Below are 13,012 nucleotides of genomic sequence, written 5' to 3' on the forward strand. Positions count from 1 at the left end.
TTGTCTGGGGACGGCACAGATCAGGGCCTCAGGGAACGTTTGTTGTATGAATGAAGGAAGGAAGGAAGGAAGGAATAGATGCTACTCTAAGGAGTTTGGATCTCGTCTAGAGGGCACTGGGGGGCCGCAGAGAGGAGTGACAGGGTCAGGTCAGTGTTTCAGGACACGCTCCAGGCTCCCCCTCAAGCCGGGGTCTCTGCACACGCTGGTCCCGTGAATGGTGGAGACGGGTCCTCCCAGGCGGGCCCAGTCTGTCTGCGGAGGGCTCAGGGCCCCTCCCTGGGGTGGGGGCACGAGGAGGAGTCACAGCCTCAGGAGGCCCTGACCCCGGACAGAACGACAGCCAGACGGGGCGGCCCTGCCGCTGGCCTCACCTGCACCCAGGCGTTGAAGACATTGAAGAGCGTGAAGGGGTCGCCCTGGTCGCTCTCCAGGGGCACCAGCTTGGACACAGAGCCTCAGGCAGCATCTTCCCTGGGGCAGGGACGAGGCAGAGGCTGGGCCTCCTGGCCTCTCGGAAGTTGCTCATGCTCTGTGCTTTGCAAGTGCCTCAGTTTACCTCTCTGGAAAATGGGACAAACACAGCTCCCGCGTCTTACGTGCTATGTAGGTGCTGGCTGCTCTTATTAATAACACAGCTGCCTTCCCTGACCTATTGACACACTCCCGCCCAGCCCTCCCGCCCCGCTCCTGGCTTGATTCTCTCCCCGGCCCTCACTAGGCCCTCACGGAACACCTGCTTCCTTTCTGCCTGTGTCCACCTCCGGCCATAATGTGGGCCCCAGGAGGCAGGGACCACGTCTGTCCACCGCGTGTCCCCGGGCCTGGGCATGGGCCACTGTGACGTATGAGTGGCTGAGTCCGTGTGTTGCGTAACTGCGCTGCAGTGTGTCTGGGTGGGTCTCTGTGGTGTTGTGCGGCTCTGCGCGTGTTGTGTGCTGTGGTGTTCATGTCCACATGTGTCCAAGCGAGAGTTTGTGTGGGAGCGTGGCTGGGCTATTGTGTTAGTTAACGTTGCAGAGCGCGTGTGTGTGTGTGTGTGTGGCTGTGCTGTTGTGTGCCAACATCTGCCTCCAAGTGCAGCAGTGTGGTTGTACAGTCTCATTGTGTGTCTTGTCCCTGGCATGATGGTGTGTGCTATTGTGAGGCTTTGTCTCTTGGGGGCCGGTGGAGTTGTGTGTTGCTGGGTGTGGGTGTGTCTGCGCCAGTGGGCATTAATGATCATGTTTGTGTGCAGCTGTGCTGTTGTGTATCAATGCCAGTGACCGTATACAGCAGTTTGCTTTGTGTGTAATTGTGTGTCCCAGTGAGCTTGATCTCAGCGGGAGCTATTGTGCCTCTGGCTGGATATGTGTGTGTTGTATTATTGTCAATGTGTGTGTCTGGGGTACAGTTGTGTCTCCCACCATGTGGCCGGCTAGAGGTGGCCGCCATTGTGCATTGTGCCTTTAGAGCTGTGTTGTCGTGACACTAGGTGGGTATGGTCTGGGCTGTTGCATGTTGAGGGCCAGGTGTACTTTTGTGTCATTGGTGGCAGAATAGAGGCATGTACTGTTGCGTTGTTGTGTCTCTGGCTGCGTCATGGTTTGTCTGAATGTGCAATTGTGTAGCAGGTAAGGGTGAGCGCTGTGTGTTACCATGGGTCTATGTGTGTGTGTGTGCTTATGTGTGTGTGTGAGAGAGGGATAGAGGGAGAAAGAGCGAGCAAGCAAGGGACGGATTGCTGGCCTAAGAATCATTACAAATCCCTCCGGCCTCCCCCACTTCTGGACAACAGAGACCCCTTTGTTCTCGGGCAGAAGGGGGGTGTTTCTCCCTCTGGAGCCGCTGGCAAGTTCTCAGCCCTAGGTCTCCTCAACAAAACACCCTCTGAGCTTCTGTCCTGCGCCCGGCCACTCGCTGTGCGAGCTGGGGACGGCAGCGGCAGCACCAGAGCTGTGACAACCTGAGTGGTTGGGACAGCGATGGGGAGCCCTGAGGGGACCCTGACCCAGCCCAAGGGGCTTGAGAGGCCTTCCTTGAGGATGGTATCGTTACAAGATAATTTTGGGAAAAAGAGGGAAAAGGATGACTTATACAGATCTACAAGTGAACATGTGTTCAAGATTTGACTTAACACTGGTGAGGTGTTACAACCCGTTCAAAGGAGAATCAAAGAACAGACTCATTCATGGATCAGGAATATTGGAACGAATGTGCAAATGGAGGCAAAACATTTGGAGGGGTTTCTCTGGTATGAATGTTTGTGTCCCCCCCAAATCCATGTTGAAATCCTAGCCCCCAAAGAGATGTTATTAGGAGATGGACCTTGGGAGGTGCTTAAGTCAAGAGGGTGGGGCCTTCGCGAATGAGATTAGTGCCTTAGAAAAGAGGCTCCAGAGAGATCCCTAGCCCCTTCTACCAGATGATGACACAGCCAGAAGGTGCCACCTATGAACCAAGAGGAGAGCCGTTTCCCGACCAGCTGGCACCTTCATCTTGGATTTCCCAGCCTCCAGAACCGTGAGCAATAAATTTCGGTTGTTTATCAGCCACCCAGGCTGTGATATTTTGCTATAGCCGCCCGGATGGACTAAGATGGGGGAAAGAATTGTCCCCCTACCAGACAGAATTCATTTGCATGTCTGTAGAAAAGAATTATTTTGCACTGCCATCACTTACCTACAATTTACGGAGTTGTAAAGTAGATCCTATAGAATCATATCACTCTGAATGATGTTGTTATAGGTTAAATGGTGTCCCACCCAAAATTAATATGTCGAAGTTCTAACCCCCAGTACCTCAGACTACGGCCTTATTTGGAAATAGGGTCATTGCAGATGTGATTAGTTAAGATGAGATCATATCAGAATAAGGGGAGCCCTAATCCAACATGACTGGTGTCCTTATAAAATGGGGAAATTGGGGCCAGCCCAGTGGTGCAAGTGGTTAAGTGCACGCGCTCTGCTTCGGTGGCCCAGGGGTCGCAGGTTTGGATCCTGGGTGCGCACTGATTCACTGCTTGTCAAGCCATACTATGGTGGCGTCCCATATCAAGTAGAGGAAGATGGGCACAGATGTTAGCCCAGGGCCAATCTTCCTTGGCAAAAAGAGGAGAAGTGGCATCAGATGTTAGCTCAGGGCTGATCTTCCTCACACACACACACACACACACACACACAATAAAATAGGGAAATTTCTCACACACACACACACACACACACACACACACACAGAAGAACGCTGGGTGAAGATGAAGGCAGAGATCAGGGCAATGCTTCTAGAAGCCAAGGAATGCCAAAGATGGCCAGCAAACCCCGAGAAGCTGGGAGAGAGGCCTGGAATAGAATCTTTCTCACAGCCTTCGGAAGGAACCAACCCTGCTGACACCTTGATCTTGGATTTCTGGCCTCTAGAACTGTGAGATAAATTTCTGGCCTCTAGAACTGTGAGATAAATTTCTGTGGTTTAAGCCACTCAGTTTACGTTACTTTGTGACGACGGCCCTAGCAAACTAATAGAGATGTAATATAGACAAGGCATAGTCTTCCACGGAAACACAAAACTTCCCCTACAACATGTTGGAGCTGATTCTTGGAGGACCAGCAGGAATCAGGCTGCAGGAGAGGGTAGAAACAGCATGTGCAAAGGCCCAGAGGAAGAAAGTGGGTGAGCTCAGTTAGGAGACTGTGTGGCCAGGGCATGGCGAGAAGGATGGGACCAGGATGGGGCAGATCATGCTCCAGTTTGGGTTCTTGTTCTGGGGACCCTGGAACCCACTGAAAAAGACCTCTGTTTATGGGACATTGCCTGTGCCCAGCCTGTAAGCTCTCTAGATCACAGGCTCATTACATCCTCCCCAAACCCCGGGGGGGTCAGAAGCCACACAGCCTGCCACAGAGGTGGAGCAGGACTTGACCTTTGCCCCCTGCGCTGAGATATCAGGGACCCAGCAGGTGCAGCCGAGGGAGGGGAATAAGGAGGCTGGGGCGGGGAAACCTCGGGCCGAGTTCACCTCCATTGACCTGACCGCTGTGCCAGACGCTGTTCTAGCTCTTTCCACGTGTAGGAACTCATTTAACGCTCACATCAACGCCCGCCCCCCCCCCCCCGGAAGCACTATTTTCACGTTGCTTCATATCCCTTATCCCCACCGGCCAAATCACTCCCACGAGAGAAGGAGCTTTGTCTGTTTTTTCACCGCTAAATCCCCGGAATTAGGACCGCAGGTAGGCACGCAGTCTATTCCCTGAAGGCGATGGCGCCCATCTTCCAAACGGGGAAGCTGAAGGTCACAGAGAGGCGTCCGTGCCCTAACCCCTTAACTCAGCAGCCAGCTTCCAGCACCTTCCGTGAACCCCTCCTCTAGGAGACGGCTGGAAGGCGCAATGGCGATCAGGCGGCGCCCGGATCCAGCTGCCAGGCCCTAATAAGGCAGCCTGGGGCCCTGAAGCTCTCACTGGTGACCTCAGCTCCGTGCACCAGCCCGGGCGCACCCGAACCCTTTGGGACGCGCCCCTCCCGCCCTCTCCGGGGAGGAGAGGGGCCCACAGCGCCCCCTCCCGGCGCCGCTGTACACCCACCATCCTCGTCTGCAACTCCGTATCCGGCCAGAAGCCCTGGGCCCTGAGCCCCGCCCCCGGGGCCATACCATTCCCGCCCGGAGGGGGATCCGGGAGGGGGCGCGCAGAGGCTTCCCCCGGAGACTCCCTCTGTCGGGGCGCCCCCCGCCCCATCGGGGGAGAGAAGGGCGGCCTGCATGGGGGGGGGCCTCAGAATGCGGGCTGCAGGGCCCCTTGTCCCCGTCTGCGGGCCTTTGTCCCCTCCGTCCCCCCCCCCGCGTTGGTTCGCGCCACGGACGCGGAGGAGCCGCCCTTTGCGCGGAGGCTCGCCCGCCGCAGACCTCGAGCGTCCCCGCCGGAGGTGGGTTGTGCGTCCGCGCTGTCGTGGTCGCTGCGCTCCCGAACCATGGCGCTCGCCGTCCGAGTCGTTTACTGGTGAGCACGACGGCCAGAAACCCCTCCCGACCCCCGCCTGACCCCACCCTCCGTCCCCACGGACCTGGGCGCCGGGGGGGCTCCCTCCAGGAGGACAGGGATCCCGCGTGGGTGGGGTGGCGTGGGGAGGGGCGGAGAGGAGAGGGCGCTGATCCTCTCCCCGGTTTATGACATTTCGGAAGTCTCGGTTACTATAAAAGGTGGAACCGAGACACGTGGGCGTCCCTTGGGAACCCCCGACTCCGGGGCTGGGTTTGGGGAGCGGGTGGGGATCAGTTTTGTGTTGAAAGAGGAACTTCCGTCCAGCGTTAGGTTTCCCCACCCCCAATTTCCTGAGCAGTCACGGGGATGGGGACAGCGGGGCGAGAAGGTTCGAGAATGTTCCATATTCCGGTGTGTGTTTGGAAAGGAGTGCATACAGTGGGCGCCTCTAGCTGCTAACCCTCCTCCCTTTCTGGCCTCAGTTTCCCCATCTGTAGAGGGAGAGAGAGGGATCTTAATAGTTGTCAAGGATGGAGTGCTGTGCGTCAGTGGCAAAAGTGTTTGACGGAATTAATTCACCGGCTGGAGTGCAAGTCCCAGCAAGGCAGAGGCTTTTCTTTCTCTTGTTGACTGCTTCATTCCTCTGGCGCCCGCTACTCTGCTGGCGTGCAGAGGCATGCTGGCGCCTAATAAATGCACGTTCAGGGAATGCCCCCTCCCAGAAACCCCTGCAGGCAGGGAGGGGAATTTTTGGTCCACTCTACAGATGAGGAAACTGAGGCCGGGAGTGGGGGGGGTCAGGTCTGGCTTGAGGTCCAGACTGCAGGTGGCAGGGGTGGCTCGAACCTGGGTCTGTGGTCTTGCAGTGGCCACTGGGGGTTTGGGGGTTTTGAAAGGCTCTGATCTGTCTCAGCGTTAGAAACGTCCCTGCCCCCTCAGCAAAGCGCAGGGTGGAGTGACACTGTGAGGCTCTCACAGGCCTGGGCGTCAGACTCCACCCCGAAATAGCCGGCTGTGGGGGTTGGGGAGGCTGTGGGGGTTGGGAAAGCGTTTGGGTTTCATTCCAAGGGCTGGGAGGCTGTGGGAGGCCGGGAGTAATGGCTTCACTGGGACCCTCCCGCTGGTGGCCCCGGGCCGGGGCGGGGGGGGGGGGGGGGGGGGTGCGTTTCTGCAATCTTGTCCTAACCCAGTGTCTGTTTCCCTCCCTCTCGCCTTCTCTTCTCTGTCTCATACTTGTGGGCTTGCCTTGTCACCCTCTTGTCTGCACCCCCTCACTATGTCGTCTCCCTTGCTGTGTGTTGGTTTCCTTGTGTGGGTGACCACCTCCTTCCCGTGTCCGTGTCTCCCCATCTCTGTGCCGCCCCCCAACCCTCTGTGTGTCTGTGCTCTCCTCTCTTGAGGGCATCTGTGCCCCTCTTCATCTCTTCCTGGCCCCCCGCCTGCCCTCCCGCCTCTCCCCTGCTCTCCCTGGGTCTCCACCTGTCTCTGTCTCTCCCCTGGGACCTGCTCTCTTGGACTGTCTCCCACCAGTGGCGCTTGAGGCTACAAGCCCAAGGTAAGCAGAGTGGCCGCCCCAGGGGGATGTCGGGGGAGGAGGGCTAGCCACTGTGGCCCCTGTCGACCCCTATTGGGACCTCCCACCTGCTTTCAGTATCTTCAGCTGAAGAAGAAGCTAGAAGATGAGTTCCCCGGACGCCTGGACATCGTGAGTCTTGGGGATGGGGGAAGGAATGGGTCACCTTGTCTGTCCCTCAGCCCTGGATGGCAGGGGGGGTGGTTTGGGTCAGCCCCCGCTTCCCCCGTGTTCTCCATTCCCTGGGCAGGGGCGGCGTCCCCAAGAGGGCGTCTCAGCTCCTCTAGCATCTCTCTCTTCCCAGTGTGGCGAGGGGACACCCCAGGTCACCGGGTTCTTTGAAGTGACAGTAGCAGGGAAGTTGGTTCACTCCAAGAAGGTATGTCTGTCTGTCCATGCCGCCTTGTTTTGGGGCTTGAGAGGGCTTGGGGCTGGCATTGCTGTCTTGGTCCCAGCTCACCCCTTCCCCCTTCCTCCTGTCCCCAGGGAGGTGATGGCTTCGTGGACACGGAGAGCAAGTTTCTGAAGCTGGTGGCCGCCATCAAAGCCGCCTTGGCTCAGGGCTGATGCGCCCTGAAGGCAGAGGTGAGGGGGCCGCTCTTAAACACGAGGGTGGGGGGTGGGGATCCTGGTTCCTAATGTACTGAGAACCTGAGTGCTAGTTTCCAGCCCAGTACTTTCCAGAGTAAGTAGCCATTTGCATATTACTCTCTGGATCATCAGCACCTTCTGAGCCAGACTTCCAGTTTTCAAGCCAGTATGTCCTAGATGAGCCGCAAACCCTTCATGTTCTAGAACTGGGCACTGATTACTAGCCCAGTCCAGAACCAAGTGCTAGTTCCTGAGCCTAGAAGCACTTTCTCCCTCTGAACTGGAGTGTCAGTTCACACCCCGCGGTGGTCTAGGACTGAGTATCCCATCCCAGGAAACTGGACCCAAGTATCTGTCCCCAGCATGCTTTGCACCAGAAAACTGGTTCTCAAACACTTCACGCTCAAGTTCCATTTCTTAGGGTCCTTTACTAGAGCAGAGTGAGGTCACGGTCAATGTGAATTTGGACTTGCAAATTTGAAGTCATGCAGTACAGGAATACGAATGTTCTGCCTCACGTGCAGATCCGAAATGAAGTGGGTCTTCCTGTGTTAAAAAAAAAAAAAGCAAGAATTGCATAATCTCAAAGCTGCATGAGCTTATGCATGTGGACTGTTGCTGTAAGGAACCTGGGGTGCCACCGTGGTGGGATCTGAATTCGTAAAGACTAAGCTAGAGCATGTCCCCTGTATGGACCCACTGTTGGCCACTTCCAAACTGTCCGTAACTCAGGGGCGTCTGCTTAATGAGCAGGAGGTTTACTTGGATTCCAGAGAGATCCATCCATGGATGATTTCATCCAACATGAGCAAAAATGGGATTTATATAAGAGAAAGGAGGGAGGATGCATGTTTTGTGAGGCCGCCGAAGACCACCCTGAGATTCAGCAGTTTGCTGGAAGGACTCACAGAACTCAGCAAAGCTGTTATACCCGTGGTTATGGTTTATTACAGCGAAAGGATAGAGGTTAAAGTCAGTGAAGGGAAGAGGCCCAGGGGGCAGGGTCCAGGAGAGAGTGGGCGCCAGCTTCCAGTTCTCTCTCCCAGTGGAGTTGTGTGGATGGCACTTAATTCTCCCACTGATGTGTGACAACACGCACGGGGTATCGCCAAGCAGGGACGTTCACCTGAGCCTTGGTGTCCAGGGTTTTTATTGGGGTGGTCACATAGGTGTGCCTGACCTTCATCTCCAGCCCCTTGTTAGGTCAAGAGCTGCTACCGTGTGGCCCAGGGCCCCCACATCAATCACATTTTAGCACAGATTGTCTGGTGTGGCCCTAGGCGGACCAAGTCACTCTTACCAGGCAGGACATGCCAGGGGCTTAGAGGTTCCTCCCAGGCGCTGGGGCGAGGGCACCTGTGTGTGGGCGGGGTGAGTCCTCTGCACGGTGGGTGCTGACCAGCTGGTGACTAAAGAAGAGGACTGTGTGGGGCACCCCGAGCTGGAGTGGGCCGACGGGGGTATCAGAGAATCCAGTTTCAGCTGTCAGTGGCTTCTGCGGGAACAGCTCCCCGTGGGGCATATGTGTCAAGCTCTCTATCAGGTCTGCTGGTGGCCGCCCGTCAGCCTTCCATCTGCCTCATTTTTCTCATCAGAGTTTCTCACGACAAACTCAACGGAGGACTAAGTCTTAGCCAACCCGTCTTGATGGGTTACACTCTTTTTCTCATGGGCACCCTATTTTCCTCGTGCCTCCGTTTCTCTATGGGACAGCGTTTTCCTCGTCTCCCTTTTATCTCTCTTCGTCACAGGCCCCAGCCCGGCCTTTCCCTGTGCAGCTGACCCCCCTCCCACCCCTTCTCTCTGCAGTCCAGCGGCCTTGGCCCGGCCCCCCTCGGCAGCTGCTTCATGACGGGAAGGGCTGAAATCTCCCCTGGACGCCTGGTCTTTCCCTGAGGTTCTCGCAGACGCCGGGTGGGGCAGAGATCGACGCCCCTGGACTTTGCCTGTGTGTGTGTGAGTGTGTGTCTGTGTCCCGGGAGTCTGGCTTTGCACGCTGGCCCTGCTCCTTCCTCTCCTTGACTTGTCCCCAGCTCCCTGCATCCCCCGTGTCCCCCCGTCTTCCCTTGGGCGTGTGGGATGGTCCTGCTCCAGGCTTCCTTCTCAACGGGGAGCTGAGAGAGGGACCAGGATGAGTGAATCTCAGAACTCAGCAACGACCGCAACGTTCACAATTCAGTAAACACTGGATGAGTTCAGCAAAACGTGCCTGTGTCTGCGTGCGTCTCTTTTCCCCCGGAACCTCCTCCCCCGGTCTCCACTGCAGGAAATGAGCCACCAGGTATCGCGCACCCCTGCACCGGGCCCTTGCTAATAAATACGCACTTTTGGCAGCTCTGAGGTTACACAAATGAAGAAACATGCAGGGGCGATTTTATTCAAACGAGACCCAGCTCTTTTGTTCAAATCCATCTTGTGGATCCACGTTTCTCTGACGCTCTTGGTCAGCTAGGGCGGCCTTCCCAAAATACCATAGGCTGGGGGCTCGAACACCAGACAGTTAATTTCTCGTTCTGGAGGCTGGAAGTCCCAGATCAGGTGTCATGGGTTTGGGTCTGCTGAGGTCTCTGCTTGCAGAGGGCTGGCTGCCGCCTTGCGTGGTCACGTGGTCTCTGCGGGTCCGCCCTGGTGACCTGGGTGTGTCCAGGTTCCCTCTCAGAAGGCACCAGTCCCTGGCTTAGGGCTGCCTTAGTGGCCTCGTTTGAGCTTCATCACCTCTTGAAAGGCCCTGACTCCAGGTACACTCATGCTGGCTCCTGGGGGTTAGGGCTTCAATAGAACTTGAGGGGGGACTTAATTCAGCCCAGGGTCACACCGCTCCTGTGCAGAGCTGGGCCTGCGCCCCTCCCTGTGCGTCCAGGTGGGTTGTGATCTCGTCGGCAGGATAGGGCAGAAGTGGCGCCAAGAGGTCCGTGGCTGGAGGCAGAACAGTCACGTGGCTCCCTGGGCCTCGGAACCCCCCAGTCCTGGGACCACCGGGCTTGGTTGAGAACCACACAGTTCTCAAGGTGGTAAAAGCAGATAGAGCACTCTTCAAGCCTTTGTCCATATCACCCGTTACGTTCCATCTGCTGTTCAAGCCAGTCACGTGGCTGAACCCAAAGTCAAGTCATGAAATGGACTAATGAGCTCCCCATGCTTGGTGGGAGGTGTTGCAAAGCCACGTGGGAGGGGTGAGGAGTGGGGACCTTTGATGCAGTCAGCTCAGGGTCTCGGCAGTCTCTGCCCCAGTTCAGAGGAGGCACGGCTGGACCTCCGTGTTGGGCGACAAATGGCAACCATGTTAGGGACAACAGCCAAAGTCAGAAGTGGGAACTCCTTATGGACAAACAGGCAGACCGAGTCCTGCCGTCTTGAAGATTTTCTGGAATTTCTCCAGTTACCTCATTTGTAACAGGTCTGGAAGGTTGTTTTAGAGGGTCATTCCATTGGATATATGTTATACCATAATGTATATATTAACATTATTAATATATACAGAACTATAGCTAACTCAGGGTTGAATTTCTAGCAGTCAGCCAGCCAAGGTTAAGGTGTTCTCCGGACACCATCTGGAGCTTTGCGTATCTGTCACGGGTGTGGTGCGAAGTGGGTCCCTGATTCCTGTGTTTAGGAGAAAACCTGAGGCTGATTGGAAGAAGATGCTAGAAGGGTGGTGTGGTGGATTGTGTCTTTGGCCCCAATGTTTTACCCTTCCACACATCTATGCCTTTCCCCCTTTATGGTGCTCCCACTAGAGATGAGCTATATCACCTCACTTCGTCTTTGGGTTTGACCACGTGACCGACTTCGGCCAATTGAATGAGGCAGAGTGTCACAGAGTGCCAGTTCCAAGCCAACGCCACAAGAGGCCTTGAGTTTCTGCCAGTGGGGGGACACTGGGAAGTGACTAGAAGTCTCACAGGCCCACTTACTAATATTTCATAGGGCAAGACTGTGAGAGCTGTGGGAGTCCGGCCACTTCTGTCCTGTGTCTGCACAAATAAACCAATTGATTTTTTAAGAACTCCATTTTTTTTTTTTTTTAAATTTTTTCTGAGGAAGATCAGCCCTGAGCTAACATCCGTGCTAATCCTCCTCTTTTTGCTGAGGAAGACTGGCTCTGAGCTAACATCTATTGCCAATTCTCCTTTTTTCCCCCCAAAGCCCCAGTAGATAGCTGTGTGTCATAGTTGCACATCCTTCTAGTTGCTGTATGTGGGACGCGGCCTCAGCACGGCCAGAGAAGCGGTGCGTCGGTGCGCGCCTGGGATCCGAACCCGGGCCGCCAGTAGTGGAGCTCGCGCACCCAACCGCTAAGCCACGGGGCCGGCCCAAGAACTCGGTTTTGACATTTCACTATCCCAGCTGATTCTGGGTGAGGTGGGCCATGACAATGTGGATGAATCAGTGAGGTTTTAAAAACTACCTTTATGATCCGTTTTATAAAGGGTAGGTCCTGGTGAGTATTAATAAATAAAAGGTATTTCCAAAGTAGAAATAGAGAAGTCCTTTCCCTGAGAGCCATTTATATATCTTATGTGCATCTACCTATCCTGAAAAAGTTGATTCAAATCGCTAAAACATATGAACAAAATTTCATTTGGATAAAATCCACCGGAATATTTATAAAAGGCCCCCCAAACAAGAGGATGTTACTGTTTTTGTTTTGACACCTCTGACCCTGATTGTGGGCTGACAAATTGGGAGCTCTACCAATCCTGCTAGGAAAACTCTGGAAAATGTTGGAGCCAATGGATCATGCCTAATAAGGCCCGCATTCCCCTCTCTGATAGTTCGAGCCACTGGGTGGTGTGCTGACGTGAGGAGATCCACTGGATGCTACAAAGAAGCATCTGGATGTGAAAATCCCAGCGTCAGAGGCTTCTTAGTTGGACACATCTGTGAAACCACAGATGCCTGAAAGAGACTGGTCAGTGGGCGAAGATAAGAGGAAAAGTGCCTGAGAACTATGAAAACCACAGCTTCAGAAAGGATACTTAAAAAAAAAATCTTTATTGAGATGTAACTCACATACCATACAATTCACCCATCTAAAGTGTACAATTCAGTGGTTTTTACTATATTCACAGATATATGCAACCGTCACCACAGTCAATTTTAGAACATTGTTGTCATCACAAAGAGAAACTCTCATACCCTTTGGCAGCCCTCCACCCCCCGAGCCCTGAGCAATCAGTAATCTATGTTGTGTCTGGCTTCTTGCGTTTAGCACAGCGTGTTCAAGGTTCAGCCATGGCATAGCATGTATCAGTGCTTCACTCCTTTTTATGGCTGAATAATATTCCACTGTATGGATGTGCCACATTTGGCCATTTAGGTTGTTTTTACTTTTGTTTTTTTGCTGAGGAAGATTCACCTTGAACTGACAACCATTACCAGTCTTCCTGTTTTTGTATGTGAGCCACCGGCACAGCATGGCCACTGACGGACAAGTGGTGTAGGTCCACACCTGGAACTGAACCCAGGCCACTGAAGTGGAGCGTGCTGAACTTAACCAGTAGGCCACCGGGCCTGGCCCTAGGTTGTTTCTACTTTTTGGCTGTTGTGAATAGTGCTTCTGTGAACGTTCGTGTACAAGTGTGTGTTTGAATGTCTGTTTTCAGTTCCTTTGGGCATATACCTCGGAGTGCATTTGCTGGGTCAATGGCAATGATGTTTCATAACTTTCAAAGCAGCAGGTCACAGGAAGACCCTTAGAATCCCTCAGAATTGAGGAACTCAATGTTTTTGTAATTATTGATGGCCACGAAGTACACACTTGCCTCAAATCAAATTCAGTTCTAACCGGATGAACTCGCAAACCTTGAGCCACTCAATGTAGGAGGACAGAAATGAAAGTTTCTCCCCTAAGCCACATGCTGATAATTCATGAGACTGTGCCTGTGTT

At 54.4% G+C, this 13,012-nt stretch overlaps 1 protein-coding gene across 1 annotated transcript; it reads left to right on the forward strand.

Annotated features, from left to right (window-relative positions):
• Positions 1 to 4,877: 4,877 nt before the first annotated feature.
• SELENOW (selenoprotein W) lies at positions 4,878 to 9,346 on the forward strand. The gene is made up of 6 exons (XM_058529718.1): positions 4,878 to 4,976; positions 6,489 to 6,513; positions 6,610 to 6,663; positions 6,836 to 6,910; positions 7,018 to 7,116; positions 8,932 to 9,346. The coding sequence occupies exons 1-5, from the start codon at positions 4,948 to 4,950 to the stop codon at positions 7,096 to 7,098; spliced, it is 264 nt and encodes an 87-aa protein (XP_058385701.1). The 5' UTR covers positions 4,878 to 4,947; the 3' UTR covers positions 7,099 to 7,116; positions 8,932 to 9,346.
• The last annotated feature ends 3,666 nt before the right edge of the window (positions 9,347 to 13,012 follow it).

This window comes from Diceros bicornis, chromosome 34 (genome assembly GCF_020826845.1).
Source record: "Diceros bicornis minor isolate mBicDic1 chromosome 34, mDicBic1.mat.cur, whole genome shotgun sequence".
Taxonomy (NCBI): domain Eukaryota; kingdom Metazoa; phylum Chordata; class Mammalia; order Perissodactyla; family Rhinocerotidae; genus Diceros; species Diceros bicornis.